The following is a 22,391-nucleotide window of genomic DNA, read 5'->3' as shown; positions in this document are numbered from 1 at the left end:
GTAGGAGATGGAGGGCTCTCTCATCCCTGTGTTAATCTAGGCCCTGGATGACTAACCCCACAGCTGACACAAACAGATGTTTTTACTTGTTTGAACTATTAGGTCAAAGGGCTAATGAGCTAATGAAAATTCTTTGAAGATCTATCAAATGAGACATGATTAGTAGATTTTCAGGCCCTACTCATATGAAAGAAAAGAATGAAGAAAATATTCTGCATTTACAAATCTACTTCCATCCAAGTCTTGGATAAGAGGCAGATTTAAAAATAAAAAAATAAAAAAAACATACGTACTTCAAGAGCTGAATCAGGAATCTCCAGTCTGGCTGAGCAGTGCTGTACTTCCATCAGCTATGTTACAACTTGCATTATGAGCATCTTTTCTACTCAAACAATGTGTGACAGAATAACATTAAGATTACGTTGTCTCAGCAAGTTTTTTTATTTTTCCCTATAGTATTTTTCTTTGCTCAACTTTTTTCATGTTTTCCTTGGTATATGTCCTGTACCGTGTCAATGTATTTAAAAATATGTTCTAGTCATATAAACATGTCCCTCAATTTAACATTTGGGATAACTGTATGAGGATTATTCCAAGCTGTGTTCCAGCAATAAATCCACAATGTATTTCAGAAATATTTCCAGAGTAACAACACCTTACTGTAGATATCAATCAACCAATTTTTGGAGGTTTATGTGTACCTATGTATAATTTAGCAATTATTATACAGTAGTTATTTGTTTTCATCTAGGAGTAAGTAACTTACTCTGAAGATTCCATATCAAGGTAATAAACCATGCTCCCAAACCGGTTAATGCTGAAGAAATCCAAACTTAGCAACTCAACTCTACACAGTGTTTATTTTCATTTTGTTTTTGATAGTGGAAATCGTGTATAAATCACAAACGGTACAAGTTTCTCATGTCTGGCAGTTGTCCACATGAATAGGTCAACTACTGTGTATAGACACTGTATTTTTAGTATAAAGTCAAGATAATATGGCAGTTAACTAATACTCTCAACTACAGTAAAGATACAAACTTTTGTAATATAAATTAATTGCCATTACAAAAAGGCAACTGTATTAACTAATACGGTACAAAAATCTGCAACTTCTATAAATACAAGGAAATGCAAGAAGTTAAATGAAATAATACATCACAGATTTCTGTAAAGCGCATTTGAATAGGCAAGCTAAGATACACATGGAACATTATACAGCAAGAAAGAATATCAAAACCCACTAAGATTTAACTTTTTTTTCCATACAGATGCTAGAAGTACAAGTACAGGACACGACATGGAAGCAGTGGGATTACCAGCTAGGAAGGGGTAGACAAAGAAGTCTTATTGACAAGTTGTAAAGCATTAGGCAGCAGACAGAAGCCTGTCAAAACCAGCTGTTGTTGGATACTGATTGATAATGTTTTCATTCTGACGGCTGAAACACTGCAGACAGCCACAGGTCTGAGAAGAAGCCCAATGTGGGCACATACACATACACACACATACACACACAAAGTAATTCAACAGATGTCTAAAGAACATTAAAGCACAATATCTTTTTTAAAAAGACAATGTTCACTCCTTAATGAACTTGCATGGAAAGTAGAGCCTAGTGCCCAAGTTTATTTCATCTAAGTGATGAACACATGTGAAAAGATAAAAAAGCAAATGAGATTGGTCATCTGAATGAAAACTGCATGGTGCTCACATATTCTACCATAGCCATAGTATTCAAGAACACTTTAGACAAGGAAGTGCGACAGGAGTTGCTATGAACTTTTTTAATCCCTTCATAAAAAGGTGAAGGTGTTTAGACATTAAAAAGGTACACATCATTTAAGTCCATCCACAACACAAAACCACAAAAGAACTACATTCAAAGTAAAGTTAAGTGTTGGTCTTAGCCATAATCAGTTATGAGGTATTGTTTCAACCTGTGGTAAGGAATGATCACTATATTAGTAAGAATAAGCATATTTAAAATCATTTCGAAAACAATCACTGCTCCTGTGCAGTTGGTATTTTCCTAAAGAAAAAGCATTAAGCATCAAAAGGTCCTTGTCTAACTACATTGGCATATGCCAAAGCCATGCCTCTTTGACTAGTTGGGCCTTTTAGATGTTAGCCACGTAGCACCTTCCAACAGTGCATACTTGGGAAATCATAACCAAAATATAAATCAAAAAACCTAAAATCTTTGGGCCAGACTCCCTGACGATACAAATAAGTACAGTTCCAAGAATTCAGTACAGCGGGGATTATTTTCACTTGTGCCTTTGGTCCCTCACTTTAATACTGGAAAGCAGGGGAAAAATAGTAAAAACATTTTACCTCTCACCTTCTAACTAATGTTAAATGAAAAAGCAGTAAAAGCTCTGAATCCCTCTTTTTGCCTCCCCAAACTGCCTGCCTTCTCCTGGAAAATACCTCTCTGACCCCTCCCCACCATTTCTTTCTTGTCATTGTCCCTAAAAAGGACAGAAATCTGGGGACCTTGTAGAAATCTGGGGACTCTGTATTTGCTCATGTTAGCTGAGAGTCTGGAACTCTAAATCAGATCCAGTTCCTCTTTAAACTCAGGAAAAGGAGCCTCCTTAAGCCACACAAGAGAAAGTGATGGGCAGCTGGGTTGCTTCTAAATTGTACAGAGAGAACTGGAACCAACATGGGGCTCCTCAGTCTGCATTTTAAAATGAACGATTCCAGTTCTTGGGTATTTCCAAGAGTCTGAGGACTGAGGAGATTGACCTGGCAGGAAGGAGAAGAAAAACAAAGCAAGAAGAGACGTCCTTCAGGCTTATGAGCAAAGCTTTCTGGCTATTCTATTACAAAATTAAACAAGGAGCTTACCAGTTTCCCCAGCTTCATTCTGATAATAGGAAGTGAGTTGAAACAGTGATTATCAGGCCATGCATTTGGGCAGATAGAGTTCTGAAGGAGCAAGCCAAGAAATCCATGGAAATTAAAAAGTAAACAAAAAGCTATAAAAACATTTTGTTTAACAAAGAGTATAATTACAAATAATAGAGAAACGGCTTTTATAAGCCTTTATAAGCTGATCCTTGCTATTTTTTTTATTCTCAAATAAACTAGTGAGAAAATACAATATACTTTAAACTTAAAAAGTAAATGTTCAGAGTGGAAGGATACGTTGCTTAAAGCCCTGAAAATTGATTTACAAGTTTAAACACATGAGAAGCAGAATCAGTGAAGGACCTTTGGCACATCACTACAGTTTGTGTTTGCAGACACTTATGCACATGGGGAGCTGAATGCACAAGGCACAACATTCAAGGCGTGCACCAGTCCAGTGACCGGTTCGCACATACCCTGTTGTGACTGACTTAGTTGTGAACCACTGACCTGGCACATTTCTTTAACAGACCAAACTGGTTTATATGGTTTTAAAAACCAACAGAAGGCAGCCAAAAAACTGCAAACCTACAGTGGGGAAAACTTGGAAAGAGGAAATATGCACTGTGTTACTGCAACCAAATGGGATTTTTCCAAATATATTACAAATGTTCTATCCAGTGAATACTATTTTGTCTTCTAAGTAACATTCAGCCCAGAGGAAGTTTTAGAGAACAAGTTATAAATCCTTGAATAGAGAAGCTTATAATACCAACACTGGCAGGCCCTTAATTGTGGTATAGATAGATGCCTTGGCACTGTTACGATAACAGCAGTACTCTCTGAGCAAATGATACAGGAGGCAATCCTTATTTAAAATCAGTCACACGTCAAACTAGTAACAAAGCATGCCTCCACAGCTGATTTATGAGACATTTGCTTTGCTCCTCTTCACGAAAAACTAGTTTCAGTGAAAGTTATTACTTTATCCCACTTCTGTATATTTACTACAATGTTGTTACTTAGACCATCTTTTTTGTCACCTATTCTTAACAAATACTGCTACCTGCACATACATCTGTGCCTTAATTTCCTCTTCGGGAAACTTCCACCAAAATAATGTTTTATGCCTTTGACAAGGTTATGCATTAGGTTTTAGAAGAGGAATCAACCAACACGTCAATTATATTTTCATTTAGCAAAACTCCAGACTAAACTGTGCATTAACAAGAAACTCCTTGCTTTTAAAGGTATCATACATCAAGATTCTCAGTGGCTGTGCTTTCTAGACATACTGGGGGGTCAGTAAACAAGCTAATACAAATTAGTCTTACAAATCCCTAAGACATTAGTTATTTTTAAAAGCCAAGATAGCAGTTAGAATTCCTCCTTTACAGACTATGTTATTTTTGTGCGTGCAAAATTTCTTATCAAGGATGACGACAACGCAAGAAAGCAACATGCAGTGTGCAGAACTAGTGGTAAACAAAGAGGAACTCCCTATTTCAGTAGTGTAGACAATTTTACTGGAAATAATCATGTACCTGATTCACAGAGTGTTTAATTTAACAAAAGGGCATTCTGCACTAACTGTGTATGAACAATGTATCATAGCACAGTCTTGATACCACACCACAATTAAGCTGTGAGCAGAATGAACAGGTACAGTGATGACCGGAGAACCACTCTTCTCTCTTGCGTTTCACATTCTTGAAGGTTCGAAGTCTCTCTCTTCCAGTAAGTTTATTAGAAGGGAGAAGCTGTCTTTTACTGCCTCCATATCATCCAAGGAGCAGGGTTTAAGGATCCAGCGCTTTCCACGTGCAAGTGGCTCAAGTTCAAAATATTTTTTGATCTATTAAAAAAGAAAAAGAAAAATCTATTAATAACACAGTGACAACATTTTTTTTTTTTTTAAGATGAGAGAGACAAAAAAAATCACCCCAAACTAACATTTAGAAGATCAAGGATAGTCATTTTTAGAATCCTACTCACAGCTGTTCTTATAATATAGGTTATATGTTGTGACCTGAAAGTGTTTTCTTTCAGGGTGAGTGACCTGCTTGGAAGCTACCATTCTACCAGTACATTTAACAGCATGGGAGGTCTGGGGAAGAATTATACACACTTAGGACAGAGCAAAGCACACGAAGCAAGTGTTCAGAAAAAAATAATAATAAAAACAAAAAATCAAAAAAATGACAAAACAGCAAAAATAACAGTAAGAAAGTTTAGGTTAGGTTTGTACTTTAACATTAAGGCTGTATGTTTCATCATACTGTTATTGGTAAACATTTGAGATCGATTAGTCTGGTAAGAAATTTTGTAGCAACAGTAACTGTCAAAAATTTACAAATCTTAAACATTCCATGCAAAGGTAAACAATAGTAAGGGGTTTCTTAATGACCTTGAGAGCAGTAGAAAAATAAAAATTCTTCCAAAATCAGTTACATTTTTTAATTAAACAGAGAAAACTAGAATACTAATTTGATTAGAATAGTAGCAAGTATTTTATGTGAGATACGATGGTTTTCTATGGTCTTCATTCAAAATCCAGTATATTCCAGGGGGCTTAAACTACTTACTAACAATAGGTAATATAATAGGAAACCCCTTAACTAAATTAATTCTGTTTGTATTTCTGCAGCAACCATGCAGCAAGGAGGCACAAGAATAAGGTATAATATAGAGTTACAAGCTATATGGTTATTATATGCCTTGACAAAACATACTGAAGAAGATGCAGTTTTTTGGAAAGACCAATCATCACTGACACTAATTACATCAAATATCAAGTCAGAAACACAGGCCCACCAAAAGAATGCAAAATAAAAGATTTTAACTTGGTATCATACTCCAGTCACTTTTCAAATTAGCAAGTACACTGTCAAATCTGATTTTTGATCCTATTCATGCTGCATGGAAAAAGACAGCAGTTTGCAGGCTATTCTGATCAACAGATTACATTAAGCTGTTTTCCTAAAACTTTTAGTCTTTGATAGTATTTGATCCAATAGCCTACTCACATCTGACTTGTCAAAATAGATATTTAGTTTTTCCATTGAAATCATATCCATCAATACTTGCTATTGTCAACAAACCAACAGAAATATTTGGTCCTAACTTAGTTTGCACATTCTTGTTCCTTATATTTCCTGCCAAAATATTCTTAATTTTCTCCTATCGCAGACTGAGCCACAAATATGCACAACAACAGAACAGTTACTTGTATTGTGGTAGGCAGCAGAGGCCCTAAGCAGGCAGCTGGAGCTGCACTGGGCTGGGCTGTGCGCAGAAAACAGAAAGAGGCTTCGAAAGCCCCAACAAGCTGCAAAGTCTCTATACAGCTCTTTAGAGTATCTGTACAACAGTTTTGTTTAACGAATAGTTCAGTCTGATAGAAGAAAACGATGGTAGTTGTATTAACCCACATAAATCACAATCCAGTTGCGCCAAGGCTGCAGGATTTCTGGTATTGTCTAGAAAAGAACTTTGATAGAGCTGCTAGTAACAGAGTTATCGGGAAGAAACCTGTGGCTTTGAGATGGGAACTACTGCTTCCCTCAGCCAAGATACAGATGAAACCTTTTTAAAATCTATTTCTAACGAAGTAGAAGGGTCTCAGAAATGACCTGCAAACATGTAGACAAAGAAGTGAGGAACTTGAAATTCACTCCCCCTTGGAAAAATTTCAGAAAATACACAAGTGGAAATAAATGGGTCCGACAAGAACCAGTGTTTTCATATCAGTGTTCCTATTCCTCAGCGTTATTATCACAGTGACACAGCAGTAACTGATCCGTTAGCATGGTTACATGTGATCAAAATATAAATACGAATCCCCATACGGGATGTAATGAGATGTCTTCTGTAGCTGAATTAGCACCCAGTTCAATTCGCCCCCCTTAGTATGTTAAATTAACGGCACTGATCATAGGGCTCGAGTAGCAGGGTAGAGAAGCACTCTCGCGAGTTTTAGTAACAGCCCCCCTGGCTGCTAAACCGGGGGGAAGTGAAAGCTGCACAAAACACAACAAAGCAAGGTTTCAGCGTAACTAGCTGATGAAGTAGCCTGCTGGTGTTAAGCTGACAAATATGGCTGAGTAATTGGAGATTTCTCGGACCTGCAACCTAGCGGATGTCCACCACACCCCCCCTACTGGAAGACTGTTGCCATCAGCCCCCTGAGTTCACTGAAATCTGTCCACAACCTTATTTACGTAGCCTCTGGAAATAAGGCTGTACCATATGAAGAAATGATCAGGAAAAGGTCATTACATTTTAATGAGACTACTTAGGTTTAAAAGCATTAAACATCTAGAAACGCATGCATAAGGAAATGATGGCAGCAAGCACAGTAGCACTGAGTCTTGTGCATTCGTGAGCAAATACAACATTGCTTACCAAGGTAGCCTCTAGCCAAGAAAAACACAATGACTTTAAGCTGTATTTCAGTGCCTGCAGACTCCAAGATATAACTGCTATTTCAGTAGTAAAACAGCTTCAATTTATTTAGTGAAACAAATTTTGCAGAGAAATTATTTATATGGATCTGAAATCTTGATTTTTACTATACTTTTTTTTTTTTAAACTATTTCTTGGTGTGTAATAAAAATGTAATAAAATCAGCAACGTGATGCCATCATTTTTCACATCTGACCATCAGGTCAGAGTCTCTGCAATAACAAGTCCTGAATGAACAGTAAAATTAAAAGTGATCATTAAGCAGCAGCTTTTAAAATGGGAAGTTTTGATAATGGCATTGTAGCATAATGGTTTGTATCCACATAAGCAGCAGCTATTTTAGGGCTACCTACAGAGAAAAGAATTTGCTAGATTACATGTCTCTAATCCAAACATAGGAAAAGAACACTAATCGGCTCATCAATATTAAATAACTAAAACAGAAGTAGCACAGAAGTGATCTTCCACAACCCAAGAGACACTTCATGGTATGTTACTGTATTTCCTCATTTAAACTTCACACTACAATGGAGTTTACTAAATACCTGAGTTTTGCAAACCAGCTCTACTGTTTTGAAACTTTCAGAAAGAAGTTTGCATATACACATATTTCCTCCTGCAATTTACTACAACATCCCCCCTTTTAAACGGAAGTCATCCAGTTCTAAAAACAAATGTTTTTTCAGACTTAAAAAGGAACCCACACAAGGGAGAAAACAATTACGCAAAAACAGACCAGCACACTCAGATGCCCAACGCTGTTTGTACAGTTGAGTTTTCCACTGGAGTGCTCTCTCCGCTCTCCATCCGCTTTCCTTCCCCTTTCCCTGTAGCTGCTTTCCGCCTGACGCTCATCACTCACACTTGTTCCTTTCTGGATTTTCTGCAGAGGATGCACACTAAACCATCACCAAAACGTCCAAGGGATGTTGAAATTCTGTGACCGCTTTACCTAGGTAGCTCTTGCAAATCCAGACACTTGGCAGTAACTATTTCACCGCTTCCTTAACTGCACTAGTACAAAAGAGGTCTGTTGCCAAGAGGTGCTCTTTTGTCCTCCTCTGTTGCGTAGCTGGTGAAAAGCTTTTTGACTGTTCGTGGATGCTGAGGCAAAACACGAAGACTCAAACATACTTCACACCGCTGACGCATCAGATATGCATTTACATAGTACCTTTGCATAATTATGTATTTATTTGGGGACTGCTAAGTATTTAAAATATAACCTTAGAGGAAAATACAGTCTATTAAATCCACATTATTTTAAGATGTCTTTACTACTGTTTTACAGGACCTCACTGTATGTCTTGACTCCACATGGGGGACTTGTTTTATAGAGAAGCTGACATTGTATTTTTGCCACATTTTGAAGTCAATAAAATCCAGCAATACCCATTTGCAATTATTCCCACTCTTCCCACACTCCACCCTCTAAGTCCTATTCTACTGGCACAATACACTAAGCACATGGTTACCAAACGTTGCTTAATCCATGTGCTAGAAAAGTCAAGACACAACAAAAGGATAGATGCCTAGAACCTCAGCTGGTGTAAATTAGCACAGCAGCGTGGAACGGATGTTACTACGTAACCGTAGTACTACCCTACCTATGTAAGCTGAGAACCAGTAGCGCTGAAAGCTTTTGCATGTTCTGTTATAGAACCTCATCTATCCAGTTCACAACACACACAAATACAAGGCATGCAGGAAAATTTAGTGTCTGTAATATAGGATTAAAGAGTCATTTCTGTTTTGTACTCAAAATCAATAAAACCCGTTTGAAAGTATTACTTTTCATCAGAATTCAAAATGTCAATACCAAATTTCATCAACACTTAAGAAAATTCCAATCCACTCTAACTAATCTGTTGTGAACAAATGTATGCTGCAGAGAGTAACATACACTAGCAGGCTTTATTCAGAGAATTTGGTGGATGAAAAAAATGTCTGTTATATTGAACAGTTTTACTGGGAACACTGGAATTAAAAAAAAAAAAAAAGTAATAATATGTGTACGTGATACCTAATCAAAAGCAGCACAACCATGTCATTCCTAAGGCAGTGTTCCCACTGGTCTGGATTTTTCAAAGACTTTTACAGGATTAAGCAAGGACCCCTACAAGCAGGTGACTGGTGGAGATAAAGTAAACTAAAATTTCCTAATTTGCTGAGTCCATAACATTAACCATTAAGGAATGGTGCATTCATTTACCCTAAATCTGCACAGACAAGAAATGCAGCAATAAAGGGAGATCTGAGTTCCCCATATGGACAGAGTAAATGTTTCTTTGGACTGTGATGCTGAGATCACATTTTCAGACATCATAAAAATCTGCCTTTTGGAGCAACTGTTTAGAAAACTCAAGAGAAAGAGGCAATTTTTGTTTGTACCCTGAGTACATGAACAACAAAAGAGCTGGCTGCAACTGTGACCAAAGCATGTTCATATTCAAAATATTTGGAGAAGAGAAAAAGCCAAAAAAATCCATTATGTAACATTAAGTTTTAAAAAGAGAAACTACATAAAATGAGTAACTTAAAGGAAATTAAGAGTGCAGCTAAAAAGGTAAAACGCTTGCAGGTGGCCTAGAAAAAAAAAACATAATTAGAGGCTCAGAGTATATTTATACTGCTATAGAAGACTTTAAAGGAAACAAAAAAAGAAATCTTTTAACTGTTGCAATAAAGGATGGTATTAGAGGTAACAGAAGTCATGTCTAAAGAAGGAAAACAGAAAAGAAAAGAAAGGAAATTCTGGCAAATTAAATAGAAACCACAAATGTTGACCTACTAACCATAGAGCGCAACCCATTGCTTAAAACACCACTGATGCTAAAAAGTACACTGAAATCCACTCCAGTTTATGTCAGTGTGCTAGTGAGCAAACTGCACAGCCTTGGGAGCAGCTACACAGGCTTTTCTGCTGATCCTGTTCTGAATATAGTGACTTACAAGAGTGGCTGGAATGGGTAGGTAGCAACTTCATTTTAAACCAACTAGTTGCACGAGTCAACACCTTCATGCCGTTCCCCTAAAAATCTGCTAATAACCTCTTCATCTGATACACCACTGGGCCAACAAGGACCTCATCTGATGAGAACAGCTGTTCTAACATTCAAAACTCTCAGCAAAGTTACGTAAGGTTTACTCTTCCTACAGAGACACTTCACATATTCCTATAGGGAGACTTCATTCATGCTTGCTCTCGTATGCTTCTTTACAGTAATGATCTTATCCACGTCTAGAAAACCCCCTGTAATGTACCTTTATCCAATAAACAATCCTCCTAAAACACCTGTACCTCGTATCTATTGAATCTATATGGAATACCTTGTATGCGACAAGGACAAGAATGAAACCTGCTTCAACTGATGCGAAGGGGTGGAGATACTACTGTCATCTGGAACAGACCTCTTCAGTAACCTGTTCACAAGGATATTTCTAGGAACACTATCTTGAGATTAAAATCAGACATAGAAACCCTCTTAAATTCTAGCTTTATAAAGTTACTTAATTGTCAACTGATCCTTATATGCCCAATGATTCTGAAGTCTGTACACACAATGTCAAAAATTTACAACAAAGTAATTAAAAACATATTATGATAATTGGAATGATGTAACCAATGTGCTTTTTTGTTTTTTGAAGTATGACCTGCTGAAGTAAAAACAAAAGAAAATCCAAGATTGTCTTCCTCATAATTCAGAATGATTCCTCTAAACCATATCTCAAAACCATCAGAAACCTTTTTGTAGAACTTCTCACAGGTAGTGATGGATGCCTTAGAAATTAGTATTACTAATTTGTACAGCTTTTCAATCTGTTTTAAATTTTGTTCCTTACAAAAGATTATCTGAAACACTTCCAGCTGAGCTTTGTACTTAGCTTCATAATAGACATGGCTGATATTTTTGGGTCACAAGTCTCTACAAGAAGGAATACAAACACAGGTACACATAATCCACAAAATAATTTACACAGCAGTTTGTAGAACAGATGCACTCTTTCATCCTGGTTATCTTTAGTGGCTACAAGACACTACACTTTTCAAACTGTAAGTGATTGCTTAAAGAAATGTATTTTAAAGAAGATTCGTAACTGTTCTGGATGAGGAAATAGGATGCCTGGCAAATTAGCATAGACTTGCTGTTCCAGACAGAGAGCATGCAGTACTTGCAAATGCAAGTGTGAGACAAGAGAAATGGAGAATAAGATAGAGAGCTGGAAGAAGAATATGGAGGGATACTTATGGAAAAATATCAAAATATTGTATAATCTATCACTATGGAGAGAGTGGAAGATTTTCAAAATGGATAGGCATTTTGTATACAGATATATACAGACACGTTGTGACAGGTCTGGGACAAATCAGATGGATGAGAATGAGGATAGAGAAGTGCTGAGGGTGCAAAAAGTACTACTGAGATTTGCACGAGGCACTGTATTTAGGTTAAAGCACAGATAGGCTTTGGGGAGCTACTAGCATCTATCAACTCTCTTCATGCAAGTCTTTACCAAAGCTACAAAGTACTATAGAGTATTAGTTTTTTTTTGGTTTTGGTTACTTTCTATTAATTCGTTCAAAAGAAATAGTAAGAATCAGGTAACTAGTAAAAAGATATATCTATACTTTGCCTTTCACGTTTTCTTCACCAAGAATATTCTGTTTAACTAAGTGTGTGCTTTTCCTACAACTGGAAGACATATAGATAACATGACAATGGTGGCAGCATATCTACATAGAGAAAACCAGACATCCAGATGAAGATTCATACAATCTGTGTTGGCTGGATAACCAAGATAGGCGCTCACAATGTCCAGTCCCACAGGGAGCAAAACAACATCCACTCGTGAGTGGAGAGTGAAATAATAAGGAGAGAGAAGGTATATTATGAGAAGAATGCAATTAAAGGACAGTAAAACATTTTCCCTTAACATCTACAGCTTCAATTACTTAATTTATTTTAAAGAATTAATTGGTAGAGAAGCAGAATTCAGATCTTTAGATGCAGTATTAACCTCACATTTCTCTGCATTGGACTGCACATTTTAGCCCCACAACTAACCCTGTAAATCACTGCTCCTATTGCATCTTCTCCTACTAATTCTCTTTTCCAAAACACCTGGGGTCTCAACAGATACTATCTGACAGTCCTAACCTCAGTTCTTTTTTTCCACCAACAAATTATTAGAATAAAAAATCCCAAAGAGCAATGCTGAAAATTAGCTATGGTCAGATTCAGATATTTTGAAGTTGTCTAAAAAACACATTTTTTTCTGTGTACTGCATAGTGAAAAAAAGGTCAATTTTCTACCTATAAGGGCAATTTTTTTATATAAGAGCACTCAACATATCCAAACAGATTCTTAAGATATCCTAAATTAACTGACTGAATTTAAGATCAATTTAAATTTCGCATAATTTGTTTAAATAGCTATCACTGCACCACACATCTGTTAAAAAGTAATGTGGAGCATATCCAAAAATAATTTTACAGGAAAGCTTTTAAAAGCTTTTATTATACCACCGTTCATCTCCCCTCTACCTTCTCTTACCCTGTTTTGGTTCTTTGTTACATCTTCAGTTAAATAACCTAAGGAACACAAATAGCTAGAAGGAACATAATATTTGAGACCTTTAATCAGATTTCTATTAGACTTTCAGAGTTTTTGTAGATTTTTTTTTTTAACAGACTATAGATATTCATGGTTCACTTTAGAAAATGATAGTAACAAGATAGTATGCTGACTTCAGCAGTAAAATATGCTAGCTTTAAGTATAGATTTTGCCTTTAACTAATAAAAAAACTTGAGCCACAGGTACACAAGTGCTGAGTTTTTACGGAAAAAAAAATTATCTGTGGTGTCAAATGCCAAATAAAACTTTAGAATAATCAGAAGTCCAAAGATCAATCCTTATTATGACATCCCTTCTGCAAATGACATGTTTTCTCTTCAGACAACAGTTAAACGCTGTTTTCTGAAGAGGTGCATATGTGATGATTCATCTGCGTTTGCCTGAACATGTATATGAATCCAGTACTTGAATAAATAACGTCTGTATACTGTGCCCACGTTTGCAAAGCACCAAAACACTGTATGGACATGTATTCTTGTAGCAACAACTAAGAACAGAATTTCTAAGGGCTTTGTGGTTGGTTCCCCACATTTACACTGTTAAAACTGTTCCAAGCAAGCAGCCAAGACGAACACAGAGAAAATCCATTTATTCAACAGCAACCTTGGTTCTTTGCTATGTGTTCTCACATACATAAGACCAGAGAGTAGTCGTGTTACTTGTTCTGCACCAGGTACGGAGCAGGGTATATAAAAGGCAGGATGGCTTCCACCTCTCTTTAGTTCCTTTGCTGACGAGAACATTTGTTATGCAGAGTCTGCACAGTGGCAATGGAAGGCCAGTCAGTAACATAACTAGCTACAATCAACCACATCTGGCTCAAAAGCAGAAACTGTAAAACAAATTCTTTTTGGAAAGAGTTAACATACAATGTCTCTGAAACAAAATATGCTCCCAGGGACCCTGGCACCACCAGTTTCAGGTACTGGTTCCCAGAACTCCACAAGGTCTGTGATTCTCCAACTTCTCCAATGCTAGGGATGACTTCTACAGAAGCTCATTCTGAGGCTTTCCTCCCAGCCCTAGGGTCTGTGGAGGCAAAGCTGCACTTAGCTTATTCTAGGTCCAGGCCTCTGGCAGTGCCAATGCTTCCGAACTTGGAAACCATCGCTCCAAATTCCAGAGACCTCCAGACTCTTCTCCATATCTTGATATAAAATAACTCTTCACACAGAAACACTCAGAACCCCTTCGTGCTCTGTGCTGAGACTAGGACTTCACCTAAGTAAGGCCTCTCACAGCTTCCAGATCCTTCACAAAGCAGAAGGACACAGAGTAAAATTACATAGCTCAAGTCAGAAACATATGGCGATAAGTCCTCCCAAAGAAACAATCCTGTACGCAGGGATATAGACAACATCTATGTGCAGAACCAGCCTGACACTATGACTAAAATGCTAGTAAACGCAGGAAGCAGCATAGCCCGAAAGCAGAGCACTTTACACTGAGAGAGGTTGTTTCTAAACAGATACCTCAGATATTTCCTGTGTTGTGAGGCAATAGCCTCAATACTTCAGAGGTTTGCAGAGAGGGTACTATGAAAGGCAGGGATGACCACAAGGATTTTGAGAAGATGTGTGAATACAATGTGATGCTGAAGAACTGTACAGGCCACCACCTTCCTTTTGGCTTTTGAACTTGAAGGTAATAAACTAAAATCTCTCTTCTTCCAAGCTCCAGTGTTATTCCTTCCCTTACCTAAGTTGCAGTAGATAGTTCTACCTATTTCAGACAGGCATTTGTCAGCTGATTCCCACGCAATGGGAAATGAGTAGCAAAAGCAGGGTTCTGCAGGCTGACTGACAGCTTCTACCCTCTACCTCTGAGCTTGAATCACAGTTTTATCAACATATCCTAGCATTACAGCTTGGATAAACTTCTAACTGGAAAGAAAATTCAGCAAATACATAAATGACATCAATTTGGAATCATTTGTGACAAAATTAATGCCAGTTGACCAAGGTAGCTTCACACAACAGATTTTTCTATTCTCTCCACACCTCAGATAGAATAACCTGATTATGCAAAATTGTGGTCTAATGAAGGTATAATTGCCTCTTTAAATTTTGGATTCTTAGTGCTCAAAATAAGTCTCAGTTCTGCACATTTACCATTTCTAGTTGAGTTTTCTTTAAATTAGAAATCACCATATGATAACTTTGATGACCACTGGCAATCTAAAAAGTTATAGTGCATCACTATTTTTTGAGAATGTACTCAAGATTTACACCTTTTACCCCTTCTTAATAATGAACTTTTAAATATGACCACAGCTAAAAAGAACTTAAGTATTCTATACTAAGCCAAGAAAGGTTCTGTATATCGAAGTTAATGAGTTTAAGTCCCAAGCTCACATATAAGAAACAACCAATTATCCTGTCTGAAACACAGGCTTGTAAAACTATCAGTTACTTGTAAAATGGTCTGCTACACACGAGTAAGATGTTGTTTAAATGACTTGTTTGACTAGATGCATTCACCATGAAATTGATTCTTTTAAAGCATTATTTTTAAACTTAATGCAAGTTAACTGCATAAACTGAAAATGGGGAAAAAATCTGGCATTATAAAGTGTACGTTTCAGTATGAGTCTAGTATTTTATGAGGTTGAAGGTTACTTGAACAAGAAACTCATCAAGAACAAACAGTCATTTCTAGGGCAGTAATTGAAAGGTTTAATACAATTAAACTGTCCTGCTATTTCCATGCCAAGATGTATGATATAGGATCTACTGTTATTACACCACAGCCTGTGCAGCTCCAAAGTAGCACAAAGATGGTAAAACAATACATAGAACATCTTTCAACTATAAAGATGAAAAATAAATCAGAGTTGTTATTTTTCTGAAGTATGAAAGTAACACCATGTCAGTGGTATCACACCTGACACTTTGAGTTAGATTTAACATTACAATTTTGTCATGCCTTTTAAGCAGAGGGTGGCACGAAAAGGAGGTAACTAGCAACAGACTACTGAATATTCCTCAATCATCAGCTTGGACTCACTTGCTCAACTTTATACTGATCCAGACTTAAAAGAAGAAGAAAACATTGCCAAGAAGTCATGGAGTTGTATACAGCTAAAAATACATTCTTTAATAGCATTTTAGATCTGAATGTTTAGCATGGCTCTATAAATACAGACAGATATACCAAGCCACAGCTACTAAACAGATCAGAGTTTGCACAGTAATGTTTTATGTTTCCTTCCATATGAGTTACCGAAAAACATTACTACTGGTTTATAATGAATCAACGTATTAATGGTACATTGCTAATAATTCACAGATGCCGTAGTGACTTAAATTAAAAAAAAAAAATCTACATGGTAATCATTAAAATTTGAAATCTTTGTAACAGAACATTTCCAGTTGTTCTCTCATAAAAGAAAAGACCTCATTACAAGATAAAGCAGTAACAACACTTTTTAAAAATCAGTACAACAAAGTGTTTCATATTTCATGCCCCCAAAGCTGCAAAAGATACTATGCTGCCTACTGCAAAACAGCAATTTTGGAGAAGAATCAAACTGTCAGATTTTGAATAAAGTATTTGCATGTTGTACAGCAGTTTCTTCAACACCAAGTGAAGAGTGCCACCAGCCACACTGTTTTACAAGCCCAGCTGTAGACAGATTAATAGAAAGGACAGCGTCATCATCATGTCTGTCAGACCACAGGCAGTGTGGAAGGAATTGGAGAGGGGAAGTGGAGAGAGGCGTAAAGAGATCAGCCACATAACAGGGCTTTAGATGACTTACAAGTAATAAAGCATGTTACTTCTAAAGATGTCTGTTTCATCACAGCAGAAATGGCATCATATTGAAAGATAAAATTTCAACCCATCTGCTAGTACATCAACTAGATGTTTGCCAACCGGAAAGCACAAACCTGCAAATGGACTCGATGGTGCTTGCACTATGCTGGAAAGGTGGACAATGCTCAGCAAGCCGAGGTGCAACACTGACATTTGTCTCAGAAAACCAAAAAGGGTTCATTTGTTCCTTTGCTAAGAGTTAAGATGCATCAACTACAGCTTCAGTAAAAATAATGTATAAATTCAATCAACTGGTTCAGATTAAAGATAAATTCAGGATGAGCAAGTAAAACTGGATCCTATCAAAAATCCACTAGCTGATAGTCTGACTGGAGCTTCAGCTATTCTCGGGGGAAGCGAGAGATCAGTTATGTTTATTTTATACAAACCACATGCAACAACATAATGTTTCTAGTATGATTTGCTTACTTCATTTTTATGAAAGGTTATCATGTGTAAGTTTTATGAATTTTATAAATTTTATGAAAAACATTAGTTAAGACACTGTTCTTTACTTTTTAGCCTTGACTATACTTTCAAAACAGTATGCAGAGATAAAAAGCCAATAAAATTATTTGTCGAAGATACATCATCCTGCTAATTTAGCCTGTATGCTCGCAAGTAATATATAAACCAGTCTTTCTTTCTTTGAGCACATTCAGTCATTTACTTTGCGCAATACATTTTCTAACCTAAAGGGCAAACAGGAACAGTTCAATTATTTGCTTTTCATTATTCACAGTGTATGATTGATCAGTTAAGTTGTTTGGTTTTCCTCCTTTACTGGATGACATTTTAAACACAGCAGTAACAGACAGAAAACTCAGTAAAAACAACCAACACTTGTGTTTGTTCACAGATACCCGGGATGACACGGAACCTTCTCATTCTCTATGTTCCTATCAGTAACACTGTCAGAGATGACAGTAATCTTATTACCAGTTATATAATTTATTTGCAGTTGATATAAGAGCACAAGTAAGATACAGGATTGCACTTGATACATCAGCTACAGATGTTAGTCTATAGGCATGAAGAACATCTGAATTTGTATGACACAAAAAGAAAAGGTAAATTCATTATTATTAAAACAGCTGCACACAAACATCCAACTGAAGCAAGAGGAGAAATAAGGAGGTACATCTTGTTAATGTCATATCCAGTACTGCTTAGTCCCATTAAGCACTCCCAACATCTTGATGGGCTATAAAGCAGTAAAAGCACTTGGTCAAGTAATTTTCTTTCCCGAATGGTTTGTCTACCTATCAGCAATCCCAATTAGTGGGGATATGTATGCATCCAGTGTAGCAGAAACCCATTTTAGAGGAAGAAAAAAAATGTCTATTGTCTAATACTTTAAGCTGATATTGGCATATAATTGTGTGCAGTGCATTTTTACCACACTGCAAGTTAGACTCAAATTCATTTGTAATCACACACCTGTGCAAACTGAACAGTATGTACAAGTGAATGATTAATTGCATGGAAAATGTGAGGAGAAAGGAGAGAGAGTAAAACAGGAGTTGTCTGTGGGGAACAATAAAAAAAATTGTTTGGAATACAGACAATTCAAGAAGCTTTTAGAGTCCTTCTTATAGATATTTGGGAGAGAATACTGCTATTTAGTTTAGTTACTCTTTCCCCATTCAAACATATTTTAATGTTACTCCTTCCTACTGGTAAAAACAGCTGCTGTTCAGACAATGTATTGGGCTTGGCCACACGCTGCTGACCTCACAGCAGGCACCCTTCCAAAACCAGAGGTGGGGCGAGAAGAGGGCCATTGCACCTCTCCTAGTTAACAGGTTTTTTTTTTTTTTTTTTTTTTTCTGTAAACACTACAGATTGCCAGATACTGAGAAACTACAGTGCTATAGACCACGGTACTGTCTGATACAGATAGATCTGGAACATTTTGAATCCTGATTTTCACTTAAAGCTGGGGATATTCAGAAGCAGAAAACAGTGAGGAGAAAAATTAGTAGAGGAACATCAAACAGAAGAAAAAAATTCCTTTTCCATACAATTGCTAGCATTAATATATTTTAGGACCAAAATTTAGGCCATCTTCCTGCAGAAGGAAGTTTGTGCAAAAAAAGTGGAGGTCAAGCCTAGAGTGACACGGTTCACTGAATGACCAAACAGAGGTTTACATATTTCCTTTATGGCTGCTGGCACTGTTTTTGGCCTAGAAGCCTCTAATGAACAAAGAGAGCTCTGATCCCTTCTGGAACCATTCATATGTGATTAAGATCCAACAATACAGCACTTTGATCCACTTAGCTATAGAAGGAGTGGATGTTTCCTGAAGGAGTCATTTCGGGTGAAAGGGGAGGAGAAGAAAAGAAGAAGGAATTTTCCCGATCAGGTCAATCTGACTGAGACATCACTCTTCTCACATCTAATATGCACTGTACTCTCTTGAGAGTTTTGAAGCTTTGGAAAGATGACAGATGACTGAGGTATGAAAAAGAGGAGTGAACTGTGGTTACAGTGTCTCAAGAACAAAGAATAAATTTATCTTTTTGAACATGGAACAGGATTCATTTTCAAGGGAAGAAAATTGAGTTAGTTGTTGCAAGCCATACTGCAACAAAAAAGGATATATAAATGGGTGATCATTAGAGCAAATTGTTGGCATCTTTCACAGATATATTTGGACAGCTTGCAGTACCATAGCCACAAATACACAATTCCTCACTCTGATACAGCTGAAAACAGCAGGAGATGTAAGGGTAGGTCTATAAAAAAAATCCCAGAGAATGAACACCTGGTTCCTTGAAAGTAATCTTTCTATCTTGACACCAATATACTTCATATAACCCAAGAGAATTAAAGGCCTGTTTGAAGTTAGAAGAGCATGTACATGACACACCATTTGGAGGAGTATTTACTTTTTTCAACAGACTTAAGTATTAAGCACAGGTGATGGATTCAGATCCCCAGGAACGAGCGGAGGATGGAATGTCTAGACTACCAGGAAAAGCATAACACAGGTGTGACAACTCTGCTCCACTATCACATTCCAACATTTTCATATAAACTAAGTAACTTCCATCATCTGTTGATATAAAAGCAGAAGAGGGAAAACATATTTGGCTTTGTCTACTACAAACGTCTACTCCTGATAATTTATCTTGGAAGCCTACTCTCCTTTTCATATTTGGATTGGATGCTTCCAAGTCCACCTGGGGATGGCGTCGCGCTCTGGCTAACCAGCAGAACAGTTTTTGGTTCAGAAAACATTTTAAATTCAGTGTCAACGGTTTAGCCAGATTGCTCATATTTGTGTACCTTTTATGCGGCTGTCCCTACTGGACAGCAGATGATTTTCTGCTCAGGAGAAAATCTTCATATCTGGCACTTAGACTTCAACTTCTTGAATCCCTTGCCAAGTGTATGCATACTATGTGTATGCCATAGTATGCGTACTGTGGTTTCCTCACATCCAGCTGAAGCAAAACATACCATCTTTCCTCAGGTGATTTTGAAAATCAACATAAAAGCAGAGGTGCATGGACAGCCAACTACCAACAGCACAGAAACAGGAGTGAAAGGAAAGTGAATCAACAAAGTAGCAACCCCAAAGCTAAGATCTACTGTCAGTATTTGCAATAAAATGGGTTTTGCTACCAATCTTGTACCATGGAAAAGGCTACCACACACAATAAACTACTCAGTTTTAGTTCTCCAATGTCCAATGTGTATCAAATAAATCTTGAACTGCTGTACTTCTATACATGAGCAAGGCAAATTAAAATGCATCAATTCCTTAAAGCAGGCTAGCAGAAAAAAATATACGGAACTAACATTTTGCATCTGTGTGCTAGTTCAATTTCTATGAGGTTTCCGCCAATTCTAAAAAATGGTGTTCACAGTAGAAAGATGGAACTTACTTTAAAAAGATCACTTGCAGCTTTATACTTAAGCTGCCTCCATTCATAGTAATTGTGGGAGTAAACATCAATTTCAAAACAGCACAGACCATCTCTGTCCCTGAACACCTTTCAGACAGCATGGGATTTACAACACCACAATATCAGAATTACCTACTAAGCTTCAATGTCAATAGCATGATACCATGCATTCTGAAATGACAGTGTTTCAAATTCTTTTTTTAAATTTATAGTCAAAACAACTTTGTCATATTATATGATTAAATTGCAGTTTTGCTGCTGGTTAGAGTCTAGTCTCTTTTTATTACTCTCAACAGTCATTTCACCAATGTAATGTAGATACTGCCATTTAGAAGAAGAATTTGAAATTAATGCATTTGCAATGAAAAAAGCAAGAAGTATACAAAACTACTCCAGATTCAGAAATTTCTTTCCAAGTTACATCATAGTTTTCTTAAGAGGCCAAATGGCTTTTCTGATGCATTTAATATGGAGAATAATTGCTCAAATATACAAAAAAATCATTTTTGTATCACTTGATTTTTAAATATATGGATACCAGAAATGGAAACTGTATTTCTTAAACTAAGCTGTTGGCTAATTACTACTGTTCCTACACCAGAAGCGTTAAAGAGAGGACTACATATCAAGTGATCTGGGTACAAGCTACCCATTTTGGAGCTGCAGTTACAGAAAGGGAAATTTTATGTCCATATCCCACATCTGTAGTAATACATGCTCTGCAGAAGGCTTCTCAGTAAAATCTTTTTCAATAATTAATGTTTGTTTATTCCTGTCCTAGTTTCATCTGTTTAGCAAAAGATAATCAATCTCAGATAGATTCTGTTAATTTTCATCAACTAATTAAAAAAGTATTAGAGCACATTTGCTATTAAAAATCCATGAAATTGAGACAATTTAACAAATCCATTAGACTGGTACAAATACAATTTTGTTGAAACCATAGAACTGTAGCGAAGAAATCGGTCCCGTTGGAAAGTTAACAATAGGCTCTCCTCTAGGACTGACTTGCAAGTTAGCAGATGGGAAAGAGCCTGGACAGCAGCATCCCTCCATGACATTACAAAATCTTAGCTCATTAAGTGTTCTATAATATTATTGCTAAGAGCAGATCATCATCTGATAGACCAAAACATAAGATTCTCAGTGGACTGTGTTGATCAGCTGATCTGTCACAGCGCCCGCTTTTATTGACCCTTCTTAGAATTAACAACAAAGGCAAACAAACTGTTAGGCCAGGTGCTAATTACTGCTAACCTGCAATGGGAATTAGGCACCTCAGTGACATCTGTGCTTTTGGAAACCACCCTACCCACATATACAGTTGAGATGCTTGACAGTGAGTTAGAGTGACTACTCTTCACCTTTAGGAGTCCTCCATTTTTCAGACCTGTCTGTACTGTAAAACCAGCCCTCATGTAATTGTCTGACAATTAATTTTAAATATTTCCATTATACTCTGTGTTTTGGAAAGTCTGTGCCACAGTGATTGCACTGTCTTAGATGTTGTTGCAACAGATTACGACAATCAAAATGTATGCAGAGTATTGCTATATTGCAGCTGTACGGTTATGCCCAGCTTCTTGATCAAGCTTTCCCAGAAAGCCTTGTCCTTCCCTTCTTGATTTATGTTCAAAGTCAAAGCCATAATGAACTTTTGACTGAACTTGTCTAAAATACATGTGTAGGGCAGGGCT

At 36.9% G+C, this 22,391-nt stretch overlaps 1 protein-coding gene across 4 annotated transcripts in view; it reads right to left on the bottom strand.

Moving 5' to 3' along the window:
- Positions 1-841: 841 nt before the first annotated feature.
- LOC112995748 (ADP-ribosylation factor-like protein 15) overlaps positions 842-22,391 on the bottom strand; it is a 232,426-nt gene continuing 210,876 nt past the window's right edge. For all 4 annotated transcript variants that reach the window (XM_026120922.2, XM_064500774.1, XM_064500775.1 and 1 more), the window contains one exon: positions 842-4,714. In XM_026120922.2, coding sequence (XP_025976707.1) covers positions 4,562-4,714 — 153 coding nt within the window. In that variant the 3' untranslated portion in view covers positions 842-4,561. The remainder of the gene's footprint in view (positions 4,715-22,391) is intronic.

This window comes from Dromaius novaehollandiae, chromosome W, assembly GCF_036370855.1.
Source record: "Dromaius novaehollandiae isolate bDroNov1 chromosome W, bDroNov1.hap1, whole genome shotgun sequence".
Taxonomy (NCBI): Eukaryota; Metazoa; Chordata; class Aves; order Casuariiformes; family Dromaiidae; genus Dromaius; species Dromaius novaehollandiae.
Note: the sequence above shows the minus strand (reverse complement) of the source record. Positions and strands in the feature narration are given on the sequence as shown.